The sequence below is a fragment of the Cetorhinus maximus genome, chromosome 5, assembly GCF_964194155.1.
Source record: "Cetorhinus maximus chromosome 5, sCetMax3.hap1.1, whole genome shotgun sequence".
NCBI lineage: Eukaryota > Metazoa > Chordata > Chondrichthyes > Lamniformes > Cetorhinidae > Cetorhinus > Cetorhinus maximus.
In genome coordinates, this window is record NC_135883.1 from 92547576 (window position 1) to 92560622 (window position 13047).

Consider the following 13047-nt stretch of genomic DNA (forward strand, 5'->3'; position numbering starts at 1 on the left):
CACAACAGCTCATCTGCTTCAAAGAGGAGGTGGAGGATTGGTTATCACAATGTCACCATATAAAAAAAACCGGGCCTTGGAGACCCTTGCTCAGGCAACAGAGGAACTTAATTCCCTTGTTTAATGACTAGACATTGTTAGGGATAGAAACAGTTAAAGAAGTTCAATTGCTAATTATTAGATTGTTTAACTAAGTGCCTATTTGGTTGTATAAAGGGGATAACAGCTGAGACTAGTTTTGTCAGTGGAGAATTTTATGACAAGCAATAAAACTGAAGGAGTCTGTCTTGGTTTCGGTCTTCATTTCTAAACAACTATTGGAATTTAGTGGTGGCAGAGAATGGTTGCTGCTTTTAAGTAAAAGATTGGAAACTAGGCTTTCTTTGGACAACTTCTTTGGAGTTAACTTTAAGAGCAGAGTGGTTTGAAAAAAAAAGGAGAATGGCTGAATCAAAATGTCGAGTTTCGGGGTATGATGACCCACCCATGTTTTTTGGGTGAACCCTATGAGCAATGGAAGAATGAAGTAACCATGTGGACACGGGTTACATCCTTGCCAAAGAAAAAACAGGGAATGGCCTTGGAACTTTCATTACCATACAAAAGGAAAATAAGATGTAAAGTGTTCAGAGTTGGAGCTTGAGTATTTGGACGTGGATGAAGGTTTGGAAACATTAGATTTTATGAATAGGATCTATCAAAAAGATGATTTATTATGTGCTTACAAAGCATGGTCTGATTTTGACAAATTTAGAAAGTTGGAAGAAAGTTCCATAGAAGATTACATAATGGAACTCAGTAGACTATATGCAAGATTGCAAAAATTCCATCTACAAATTCCCCAAACGGTGCTGGCATTTAAGTTACTAGGCTGTGCCAAAGTATCGAATATGAACAGGTTTCTAGTTCTAACGGGAGTTAAGTTTGCAGAAAGACACACACTACCAGAACAGATGTCAGAAGCTCAAAAAAATTCCACGGAAAACATTCCTTTCTGGCAGCATTCATGGCGCAAATGAGCCATTCGGCTGTAAGACAGAAAATGGAGGATACAATGTTAACAGGATGGATGAAAGCAGATTTGTAACTAGAAACAATGGGGACAGAAACATCTTGGACAATTATGGTAGAAAAGAATTGGGGGATTACATCAAAAAGACGAACCCCAAAAATGTCCAGGGTGTGGTCAATCGGTGTTTTAGATGTGATTCAAAATACCATCATGCAATGCACTGTCCTAAATGATATAATAAGGTGTTCAAAATTAAACAGGAGACAGAAGACTCAGAAGATGATAGAGATATTGACCAGAGAGAGGTTATTGTATTAGTTACAAGAAATTTCAGCCCGGTGATAATGTCTTGGCAGAGTCCTTCAACTGTGCGGTGCTAGATAGCGGATGCACTTCTACAGTCTGTGGAATAGACTGGTTAAAATGCTACCTGCACTCCTTAAATGACAAGGATCGGAATAAGGTTAAAGAATTTGAGTTTCACCAGTTTTAGATTTGGAGATGATAATACCCTAAAATCTTTAGAGGGCAGTGACTCCCTGTAAGATAGCTGGAGTCAATCATTTCATCAGCATGGATGTTGTGTCCAGCAAAATACCGTTACTGTTGAGCAGACCATCGATGAAGAAAGTGCAAATGAAGCTGGACATGGAAAATAACAAGGCTGTAGTATCTGGAAAGTTTGTGGGCTTACAATTTACACAATCTGGAAACTATTGTATTCCTTTAATGAAACCTAACTTTTCTACTAAGGAGATTAAAGAAGTGTTGTTCACGTCAGAGGATAGAAATTTAGAAGACAAAAAGCAAATTGTTAAAATTGCATCAGCAATTTGCCCACCCTTCTTCACAAAGATTAAAAACTTTGTTAAGAGATGCAGGAATAAAGGATGGAGGCTACGCTAAACTTAAAGATACGCGATAGATGTGATATACGTAAGAAACACAGAAGGATACCATCAGGGCTCATAGTGAGTCTACCTTTAACGAGGGATTTCAATGAAGTTGTGGCGATGGATTTAAAGATGTGGGATAAAGATCATTTTTATTTTGCATTTCATAGATTTGGCAACAAGGTTTAGCCAGTCAACAATCATATACAGTAAAGAAGAGAATTGTGGACCAGGTAATGGAGAAGTGGACAGGGACCAAATTGAGACCACCGGCAAAAATTCCTCACTGATAATGGAGGGAAAATTTACTAACAAGTTCCGGTATATGTGCTAAAATCTGAACATAATATGATTACCGCAGCTGAAAGCCCCTTTAGTAACAGAGTGTGTGAAAGGAATCACACGGTGATAGTTGAAATGCTTCGTTAAATATTGACGGACAGACCAAGCTATAAAATTAACATTTGCTCTAGTGTGGGCTGTCCATGCCAAGAATTCACTGCAGATGTGTGGGGGCTATAATTCATATCAGTTGGTTTTTGGTAGAAACCCAAAAATTGCTTCAGTCCTGAGTGATCATCCTTCAACTCTACCTTTTCTGAACATTTAAATGCACCACACGTGGGTAGAAGAGCGTTCCTTAAAGCCAAAGTTTCACTAGGAATTCTGCGAGCTCGAAGACACAATTACAACCATCAGAAACTATTTTTAATCAGGGAGACATGGTATACCATAAAAGAGAAGGACTTTAATGAGTGGAAAAGGCTGGGAAAGATTATAGGCAAAGATGGTAAAACAGTTATTTTAAAACATGGAAACCAGACTATTTGGGTACACTCATCGAGGTTAGTTGGTGCAGATTACAAATTTGCAGGTCCAGAAAGGGTTGTAGGAAGGGATGAGGAACCATGTACTTCTCATACCCATATGTTGCATGATTGTGAGGACTAGGTAGCTGAAGCTGACAGGGTGTTTGAAGATGGAGACTGTAATTCGAAAGAATGAGATGAGATGATTTGTCCCAGAGGACAACTGCCAAAAGCTGGCACTAAAGTTACACACTTGCCAGAAGGGGCCAGTCAATGACAGCATGTGATGATTGTAGGTACAGCAAGGAAGGCCACGGGAAAATATAAAACCTGGTTAAATGTATGAGCAAAATGGCAGGAGGTTAGGCCTATGGATTGGAAACACGAAGTACAAAAAAATGGAAGGCACGGAAATGCAGGGTCAGTTCAGACAGTGGGCCTGGGAGTGAACATGCCTTTGGGAAGAGGTTGCGAACTGTTGAAAGAACATCTATAAAACGGGAGAGGGAGATCAAACAGTAACAGTCCGGAGTGTGAAGAAGCCAGGATAGATAGCTTAACAAGGTCAAGGAACGTGGCACAGACTGGTAACGCTACAAGGAGCGGAAGCCCATGTCATCGAGAAGTGTTAGTAGCTTCAAACAAGTTAGACAATAAATTAATAAAGGATGCCAAGCAGCATGAACTACATGGTTGGAAACAATTTAGGGTATACGCGGAGGTGCCAGATAGGGGACAACCAGCTTTGTCTCAGATGGATATGCACGGAAAAGGTGTTTCCTGATGGGACCTACAAAGCCAGACTAGCGGCACAAAGGTTGAAGAAAAATTGGGTGACTGGGAGATAAGAGTAGATTCACCTACGGCAGGGAAAGTTATGCTGAAGACCTTTTTAGTTCTATTAGCTACAAATGCTTGGGAATGTAAGTCCATTGGTATTAAAGCTGCTTTTTTGCAGGGACGCCAACTTCAAAGGGAAGTTCTTTTCCATCCACCAAAAGGGGCGCCAAATGCAGAAGGGACTCTCTGGAAGCGAAATAAATGCTTATATGGTTTAAATGATGCCTCCAGAATTTGGTATTTCTCAGGGGTCAATTTTGTTAAAGTTGGTCGACGACCTGGCAATGTTTTATTGGCACCATGGAGGGAAGCTTGCAGGCATCTTTATGATGTACATAGATTATTTTTTGTGGGGTGTTAGTAGCAAATTTGAAACAGTTGTCATTAATGGGCTCAGAACAGAGTTTAAAATTGGAAGTCAGGCTTCTAGTACACTGGATTGGAAATCAGGCAAAGCAGATCACACATTCTTTTACATCAGCAATCCTATTTAGAGAACGACAATCTCATTGCAATTAGTCATGGTAGGGCCTCCCAGAAAGATACAGTGGTTTCTGAAATGAAAAAAAAGGAACTCAGAAGTCTAATTGGGCAACTCAATTGGCTAGGCAAACAAACAGTGACAGACATCAATTTTGGCGTTTTGGAATTGAGCACTAAAATGAACGATCAAGGGCAAACAAAACATTGACAAAATTAAAAATGCAGTGTGTTTTGAAATTCCCATCTTTGGGCGATGTTAGAAAAATGAAACTGATTGTGTTTAGTGATGCGTCTTATGCAAATCTGTGAGATGAATTTGAGGTTGCAGGAAGATTTATAATATTTCTCATGGGGTGAAAAAAAGCAAATGCTGCCCTTCGAAATGGGAATCTGAAAATGATACGAAGGGTTGTAAAAAGTATGTTAGCAGCGGAGGCTCTTGCCCTTGTTGAGGCGGTAGATATGGCATTCTTTATATCAAAGACGCTGGCAGAAGTTTTAAATGGAAAAGGATATTCAGGAACAGTACCTATCGAATGTATTATAGACAATAAGTCACTTTGGGAAAATGTTCACTCGATGAAAAGAGATTGTGAATCAACATCGCCAAGCTTAAAACAGATGCTGAGAATAAGGAGATTGCCAAGATCAAATGGATTAATAGCAGCTACCAATTATCCGACTGCTTCACCAAAAGAGGAGTGAGCTCCAAGAAGTTACTAGAAATCCTCAAGGAGGGACATCTTTTTCTTAAGAAAAAATACTTGTGAACATATCTATACATTTTTTAAGGAGGGGAATAAGGTCAATTTATTGAATTAAAAGATTATATTGATGTTCGTTATTACCATTTTTTGGAGAGATTATATAAACTTAAAGCTTACTTTCTTTTTAAGAGGGGAATCTGTTAGGGAAGGAAACAGTTAAAGAAATTCAATTGCTAATTATTAGGTTGTTTAACTAAGTATCAATTTGGTTGTATAAAAGGGATAACAGTTCTGCCTGTGAACAGTTTTATGACAAGTAATAAAACTCTGTCTAAAAGGTGTCTGTCTTGGCTTCAGTCTTCATTTCTAAACAACTATTGGAACTTAACAGGCAGTATAGAATACCATTACGTTTATTTCAATGATTCTTCCTTCTCTCCATACGTTTGAGGTTTGAATCAGCATTGAACAAGCCAATACCTACTCTCCATATCTCAGCATTTTCCAATAGGTCCATAAGAGGAATACATTATTCCCTCCTTAACAGCAGTACCTCAACTTCCCTATCCTTATCCTTCTCTCTCACTGACCTTCCCAACCTGCAAGAATATACCATAATAACTTGGATTAAAAAAAACTTGTCATATGAACAAGTTGATAGCACTCTTCTTTAAAACATCTCAGGCTTGTACTGTTTGCCAGCCAAGGCTGAAGGACAGGCATATTACTCTGTGTCCCCTGCTAACACTTCTTTTGAATAATATGCTGAGTGACACCAGTTGACTCACCTTCCAATTTCATGCCACCTAATTGTACAGAATCCAGATGGTATTATACTGTACCAAAATCAAGAACATATTGATCAAATCTGCAGGTGTTTACCCATGTTCCCTGTGTACAACACAATTAGTATTTGAGAATCATGCCACCCAAATATTCTGACCTTCATTTCAAATGCTTCCTTCCATTTGTTCTTTTATATTTATCTGCCTCAGGTGGCCACAAGGTTGGTAGAATATGCAGCTTCATAGGTCACTTCGCTCCTGGCGCAAGGTCATTTAAAGAGTTCCAGATGCAATACCAAATCCACAGCACTAAAAACTTGTTGGGACAGAAGTCACACCATCTATCATTATGTATAAAACTTGTGACCACAGTTACTACTCAAGAAATCAAAAATCTAATGAGCATCATACAAGCATCACAGATTTAGGAATCAAATGCACTATTTAACTCATCAGGATAATTACTTTACAGCTTTAGTTATCTTTAAACAGGCCAGTGTCCTGCTCTCTCATCACCTTGGACATCGCACATCTTCAAAAAAAAAAAATATGCAACATACTTTTTAGTCACACTCTTCACAACTTGTATTTATATAGTGCCTTTTACATAAAATGTCTCAAGATGTTTCACAGGAGCATTATAAACAAAATTTTACATTGAGCTGAAATTGTGCCATTGTGACAAATGACAAAGCTTGGTCGAAGAATGAGTTTTAAGGAGCATATTAAAAGGAGGAAAGAGAGCCAGAGACCTTTATAGAGGGAATTCCAGAGTTGAGGGCCAAGGCAGCTGAAGACATGGCCACCAATGGTGGAGCAATTTAAACCAGGGATGCACAAGAGGCCAGAATTAGACGGGCACATATCTGATAGCCGTGAGGGTGGAGGTGGTTACAGAAGTTTTTAAAAAATTCTTTCATGGGATGGTAAGGCCAGCATCTGTTGTCCATCCCAAATTGCCTTCGATGTGAGTGTCTTTCTAGGCAATTTCAGAGAGCAGTTAGGAGTCAACCACATCGCTATGGGTCTGGAGTACTGGTAGGCTAGACCAGGTAAGGACAACAGATTTCCTTCCCTAAAGGACATTTGTGAACCAGATGGGTTTTTACAACAATCGGCGATAGTTTCATTGTCACCATTACTGAGACTAGCTTTTAATTGAATTTAAATTCCACCAGCTGCCATAGTGGGATTTGAACCCACATCCCCATTACTAGTCTAATGATATTACCACTAAATTGCCCCCTAGGGTTAAGGAAGGCAAGGCCATGGAAGGATTTGAAAACAAGGATGAAGATGTTTGCAGAAAAACAAGGTGCTTCTTAAGTGGGAGCCAATGCAGGTGAGCAAGCATAGGGTGATGGGTAGACAGGACTTGCTGCAAGTTAAGGCATTGGCAGTAGAGTTTTAGGTGATCTTAAGTTTACAAAGAGTAGAATGCGGGAGGCGGCCTGAGACAGGTGCTGTTACAGAGGCGGAAGTAGACAGTCTTATTAATATCGTCGATCTGTGGTCAGAAGCTCATCTCGGGGTTAAATATGACAAAACAAAAATATTTTGCCAAACTAAGTTTCTTAGAAAGTCCAAAAGGAACATGCCATATTTCGCATGTTACACTTGCTCTTCTCAATCCTTTTGTCGAAACTGAAGTGCAACTTAAAATTGTTCTCATCAGCCTAACCCAAGCTAAAACTGGCTTGAAACAGATAAAACTATTTTAGTCCACAATGGAACAGTTACTGCTTACTATAGACAAACATATGTACAAAAGCTTGGTTCCCAATAAAATATTCTTCAAAAAGGTTTAACCTAATATTCTGCATTCACAAATAGACAAAACTCTCTGCATCTGTTTCCATACTCAGCGCCCACTCTTTGACTCCCTGACCCTGATATTTACTGCAGCATGCTTTTGAAGCTGGTGGGACGAATTATGGCTGGGAAACCCAAAAGCGCAGGTTTCCCTGAATGTCGTGGAGTTTGTGTTGCAATTTTTATTCTTTCATGGGTTGGGAGCGTCACTGACTAGGCCAGCATTTATTGTTCATCCACAATTGCTCTTGAGGTGGTGGTGGTGAGCTGCTGCCTTGAACCACTGCAGTCCACCCCATGTGGTGTAGGTATACCCACAGTGCTGTGAGGGAGGGAGTTCCAGGGTTTTGAGCCAGCAACAGTGAAGGAACGGCGATATATTACCAAGTTGGGATGGGGTGCGTCTTGGAGGGAAAATTGCAGGTTTCTCACCATACAGCCAGTCTGATTTACAGTATTTTCTGCCTCATATTGGAAGCAGATAAGTTCCTTGGTTGTGTGGGGGCAGGGGGGGGGGGGGGTGGGGGGGGGGGGAGGTGGTGGTAGTGATCAGGGAGGTTGAGCATTTCACAGGATTAGCTTGCTGGGCCTGGGGAAAACACTCCTGTCCCAAAAGCAGTACATATGCTACGGATCTATGTATCCTTCTCCCCACCTTTCATTTGCCAGGGGATTCAGCCAACAGTAGTTGAAAATTAAGACTTGTTAAAATGGAAGCACACAACCAACTTCAACGGCCAATCCACCTGCCTACCCTTCTGCCTCCACTAAAACTGGATGTGAATGGATTCAAGGCAGGAGGGAGTAGTCTTTGAAATTAAGATTTTTTTAAAAAAAATTTCCACCCAACCCAAACCCACATCTTTTTGGGGGGGCTAAAATTACACCTCCACCACCCATTTATGTTCATCTTTCATAGTGTCCTGTTCTTTGCCTGCCCCCTCTATCCAACCATTTTTACATTGCAATAATGCCAGACTTCTAACTCTAGCGTTTCATATAAATGACAGCATCACTAAATATAAATTTAAAGAGGATTTGCCATTCCTTCAGTACGGTTCTTTCAGTCTGTAGGCAGTAATAGAAGTAAAAGAAGATTTGATAGAGGTATGCAAAATCACAAGGGGGCTGGACAGATAGGGAAAAAGTGTTCTCATCATTGGAAGGATCGAGAACAAGAGGGCGCAGATTTCTGATAATTGACAAAAGAAACAATGGAGACATGAGGAAAAACATTTCATGTAGCAAGTGGTTGGGATTTGGAATGCACTGCCTGGAATATGGTGGAGGCAGATTCATTCGGGCATTTAAGAGAGAACTGGATTATTATCAGGGCTATGGGGAGGCAGCCAGGGAGTGGCACTAGGTAAATAGCGCCTTCAGAGAGCCAGTGCAGGCAAGACAGAAAAAATGGCCTCCTTCTGTGCTGTAACCATTCTGCAATTCTGTGAAGTGCAAAAGTGGAACAAATGTTGAAATGACTGTTCATGGTTACTTTCAGTGGTCCCCTAGAGATGTAAAAGCCTGTCTTTTTTTCAAAAGGGCACTAATCTTTTAGAAATCAAAAAAATCACTTAAGGCAATACAATTTAATGTTTTCAGAACTTGTGCAATCTTGCCCCAAATTATTCTTGCTAAGAATGACAAATTTGTGATCACCCAAACCCTAAAGAAGAGGTGCTACATCTCTCAGGAAAGAGAGTAGGCTGGGACTCATTTCTCTAGAAAAGATAAGGTTGAGGGGTGACCTGACAACGATCCTTAAGATTATGAAAGGGTGCGATAGGGTAGATGTAGAGATGCTTCCATTTATGGATAGAATTAGAAGCCATAAATATACGACAGACACTGTGGCCTAGCCAAATTTGTTACCCAATTGCTTATTTTTAAAAATTAACTTTATTAACTGATAGCATATTTTCGTCTAAGATAAAGGATCTTGTTGCAGTCCAATACTGTCACTGCAGCAAAACTTTGCTCATGGTTTTATAAACAAATGGAAAGTTCTTGTTTAACTGCTCTCTTGCTTTAGGGACAAGGACAAGAGAAAGACATCCAGATGGTAGCTAGTTATCTGCCATTTTCCTTTAAATGCAAGTTAGGTTATTTTTTGTTCAAATTGCCTTCTCTCACTATTAATAACAGAGTTAAATCAATAAAGCATGGCTAGTTATCCCTGTTGGCACTTGTATAATGCACCCAAGAAATGGTGCAGACACTTTCAGAAGAGCAAATCTGGTGCTTTCTTTTTATTATGATGCTACAAATAATGGCAGTGCCAACTTTAATAATTGCACTGCAACATGAACGAGGGAGTACTAGTTAGTCCATTGGCATACCCCGGACGGTCAGTTCAAGAAGTGTTCCCCTACTCTCTTCCTTCACCCCAGTCACTAGAGGCACAGTTCCGTTGGAAGCCAAATGCAAATGGTTTACTCAACAGCGTGCCCTGCTGCTGATTGCATTTCCCCCCAGGTCATGGGCAAACTGAGCACCTCAAAGTGACCTGTCCAAATCCCTCCAGACAACAGCTGCCGAGCAAGGGGGGGAAAAAAAACAGCCCAAAAATGAAAGTCATGGCCATGACTTTTAAAACCAAAGTTATATGATTCATTGATTGTTGTTTTGCCATTATGCTGGTGTTGAATTCAGACCCACAATGTAATTGGACCAGATTCCAGAAAACCAGCACATTACAGGAGTACCTGTTTTAGCTGAAGTATATCCAATTAACAAAAATAACCCCAGGGGGATTTTTCAAAACCTCTCTTAATAAAGACATGCAACAATTTTAAAGCAAAGGTTGTGTCAATCCTGTAAATTTGATACCCCTGCTATGACGACCAAGTCAAATCTGCTTCTTCAAACCAACACATCTTCAGTTCCCTAATTTTAATTTTGAAGTGTTGCATAAAATGCAGAATTATTGCAACATTGAGTAATATCCTCATTACACCTACGTGGATCCTCTTACAATAGTCACAAATCAACATTTTCTGCAAAGGTAAACAAGCCTAAATTAAATTGGTTGTTACTTATACATAACTTATTCTTTCTGTGGAGAGGCCAGTAGAAAAACCAAAAATGATGAGAAATACAAGGTGAATATGGTAGATAAAAGCATAAATAAGAAACAAAAAACGTTAGCGACAGAAAGCACTAAGCAAACTGAGGATTGATCTTCCAGTGACTATACCTGTCATGAAGCTATTAATATATATATTATTGGAAAAGATTTCTTTTAAAATAGAGGTTCATCCTGTGGATGTGTCTTAATTGGATTAAAGCCAGCTAGTCTGGGTGTTTTGATTTGTACTAGTTTTGATATGAGAGAGAGATAGCGTGCATTTGCATTTTTTGAATAGAGCATTCAAGAAGTGGGGTGAAAATGATACCTATCTAGCAGATACCAAGCCATATGTTACATTACTAATAAAATTGGTACTATGAAAGGGGTTTTATTGGTAGAAAAGGTTTAGTTCAGAGGTTGGTGATACAATGAGAATTTACGTTCAATAGGAGTGGTAGGTATAACTTTAGCAGTTTCTAGGTGTGCAGAGCAGAGGGAATGTAAGATTAAAAGGCAGCTACAAGCCTCCAACTGTCTCCACAGGAACCAAAGTGAAAAGAACCTCATTTTGAATTCGTAAGGTGAAAATGCTTAAGATTGGTTAAGTCTATGGGTTGCTGTTGTCTTAATGGAGATTAGTTTGGAAATTTGTTAAAAGTTATGATAGTAATAATTTGAAGCCATGTGTATATATATTTTAAACTGTGTAAATTAATAAAATGTTTAATTTAGTTCAATGTAAAGCCTTGAGAACTGGTGGTCTGATTCCTGAATTTAGAGTCACATCTCAAACATAACACTTAAAATTATAGGTTATGACAGTTGTTTAAGGTTTCCCTCTGGGAATTTTAAATAACTCAGCTTTACCAACCGCATTCCTAGATTTTCTGCATCAAATTGTTCCAAAGTCAGAAACATTGTTGTGTTGGTAAACAGTAAAGTAATAGGGCTGATACCGATGTATTAGCTTGAAAACACCTTTTGGAATAGGCCCAGTTAATTAAAAACTGCTCATGATGAACGATCATATCCTATGACACTGGCAGAACTCCCCGATCTTCAGAAAAAAGTGCAAGATCTTTTCCATCCACTTGAGCAGGCAATGTGATCTTGGTTTAACATCTTCTCCCAAAACATCTCTCATCTTTTACTGCTACAACACATACAAGGTGCCACACTGAAAAGTCAGTCTAGGTTGTGCATTCAAATATCTGTGGCTTGAACCCACAACTTTGGTTCAGTGGTAACATTCTCAACTGAATCAAACTGACTTGCCCATGTTGCATGCATCTGCACAATGACACCAGTATCTACAGCTTTTTAATACTCACATTTAGTATTAAATGAACAGAGTAAAAATATTTAAATATTTAATAATTTTAAAATATTTTTTCAAGTTAAGCATTTTAATTGGAAAACAAAACGTTCATTTAGCATCGGTATAGTTTGCAACTAAAAAGCCAAACATTAACACTGACCCATTCAAAAAAAAATATATTTGTTCTCATACAGATGTCAACCTGTCCTGGACAACTAACTAAATCAGAAGTGGTCACGAACAGAGGTTACTGCTAATTATTCATCGACACGCTCACTTTAAGAGGGAAAAAACCCCGCCGGATCAGTGTGCAACCCTATTACTGACACAGGAGGGGCCTGTCCTCACATTAAATTGCTTCAACAAGGGAAGATCAGCGGATGGACCCATCTTGAGACAGTATTTTCTCCTCGCTTTTAATGGGAGGAATCATCCTCTTGTAGCTTCAAACACCTTGGTCAGTACACAAGTTTATCCACATACACATTTCTGCATTGATCGGCGGCGTGCAGAGTCGATATGCCTTTCAGCAGCGTTAGCACTCCCCACTCACCTTGGTTGTCATAGACGCTGACATAAGAGATGCCCACGGCCATGCACCACACCACCAAGTTGGCGATGTCGGTGTAGCTACTCTCCTCCTCGGTCACCACAAGTCCCAGGTGCAGCGGCAGCTTCTTCAGGCTGCGGCCGTCCGAACGCCAGCGCGCGCGCCGGCTCTTGCCTTTGTTCTTGGCGTTCTGGAAGCCGAACGCCAGGCTCGCCGGGTTCCAGCGCTTCCAGGCCCACATTCCATTCCGGAGCCAGGCCGACAGAGTCCGGTGCAGGCACAGCACAGAGTGCAACACCCTCCACACCAACTCAAAGAGTGCCATCACCTTACCATGCAATTACAGAGGGGAAGGTGATGAAATTAAAACAAAAGAACTTCTGTTTGAAAGATTCACATTGGGGAAACCGGGAAAAGCCAGCTTGCCGAATAAGAGTTTCGCTCTATGAATGACTGTGAATCAGTGCCAACTCCCCAACACGCCGGGCGCCATCTTCATTTTTTTTGCGGTGGGAGGGGTGGGGTTAAAAAATTAACTTTCACCTTTGACTTTAAACAACACATGGAGCGTGGGGATTGGTTCAAAACTTCCACTCGACGTGCACGTTGGGCCCTGACTGTCAGTAGACAAGAGAAATGTTCTGCTCTGGATCCCTAGTAGCCACAGCTCTAGCGTCCCCTAAGTAGGCAGAGCAGAATCATTTGCTGGGTGAACGTTTGTCAATGCAATACCGAAGAAGAAAATCGAATTACTTTAAGTTATAGACA

At 40.2% G+C, this 13047-nt stretch overlaps 1 protein-coding gene across 2 annotated transcripts in view; it reads right to left on the reverse strand.

Moving 5' to 3' along the window:
- nus1 (NUS1 dehydrodolichyl diphosphate synthase subunit) overlaps positions 1–12790 on the reverse strand; it is a 40416-nt gene extending 27626 nt beyond the window's left edge. For both annotated transcript variants that reach the window (XM_078542200.1, XM_078542199.1), the window contains exon 1: positions 12283–12790. In XM_078542200.1, coding sequence (XP_078398326.1) covers positions 12283–12604 — 322 coding nt within the window. In that variant the 5' untranslated portion in view covers positions 12605–12790. The remainder of the gene's footprint in view (positions 1–12282) is intronic.
- Positions 12791–13047: the final 257 nt, after the last annotated feature.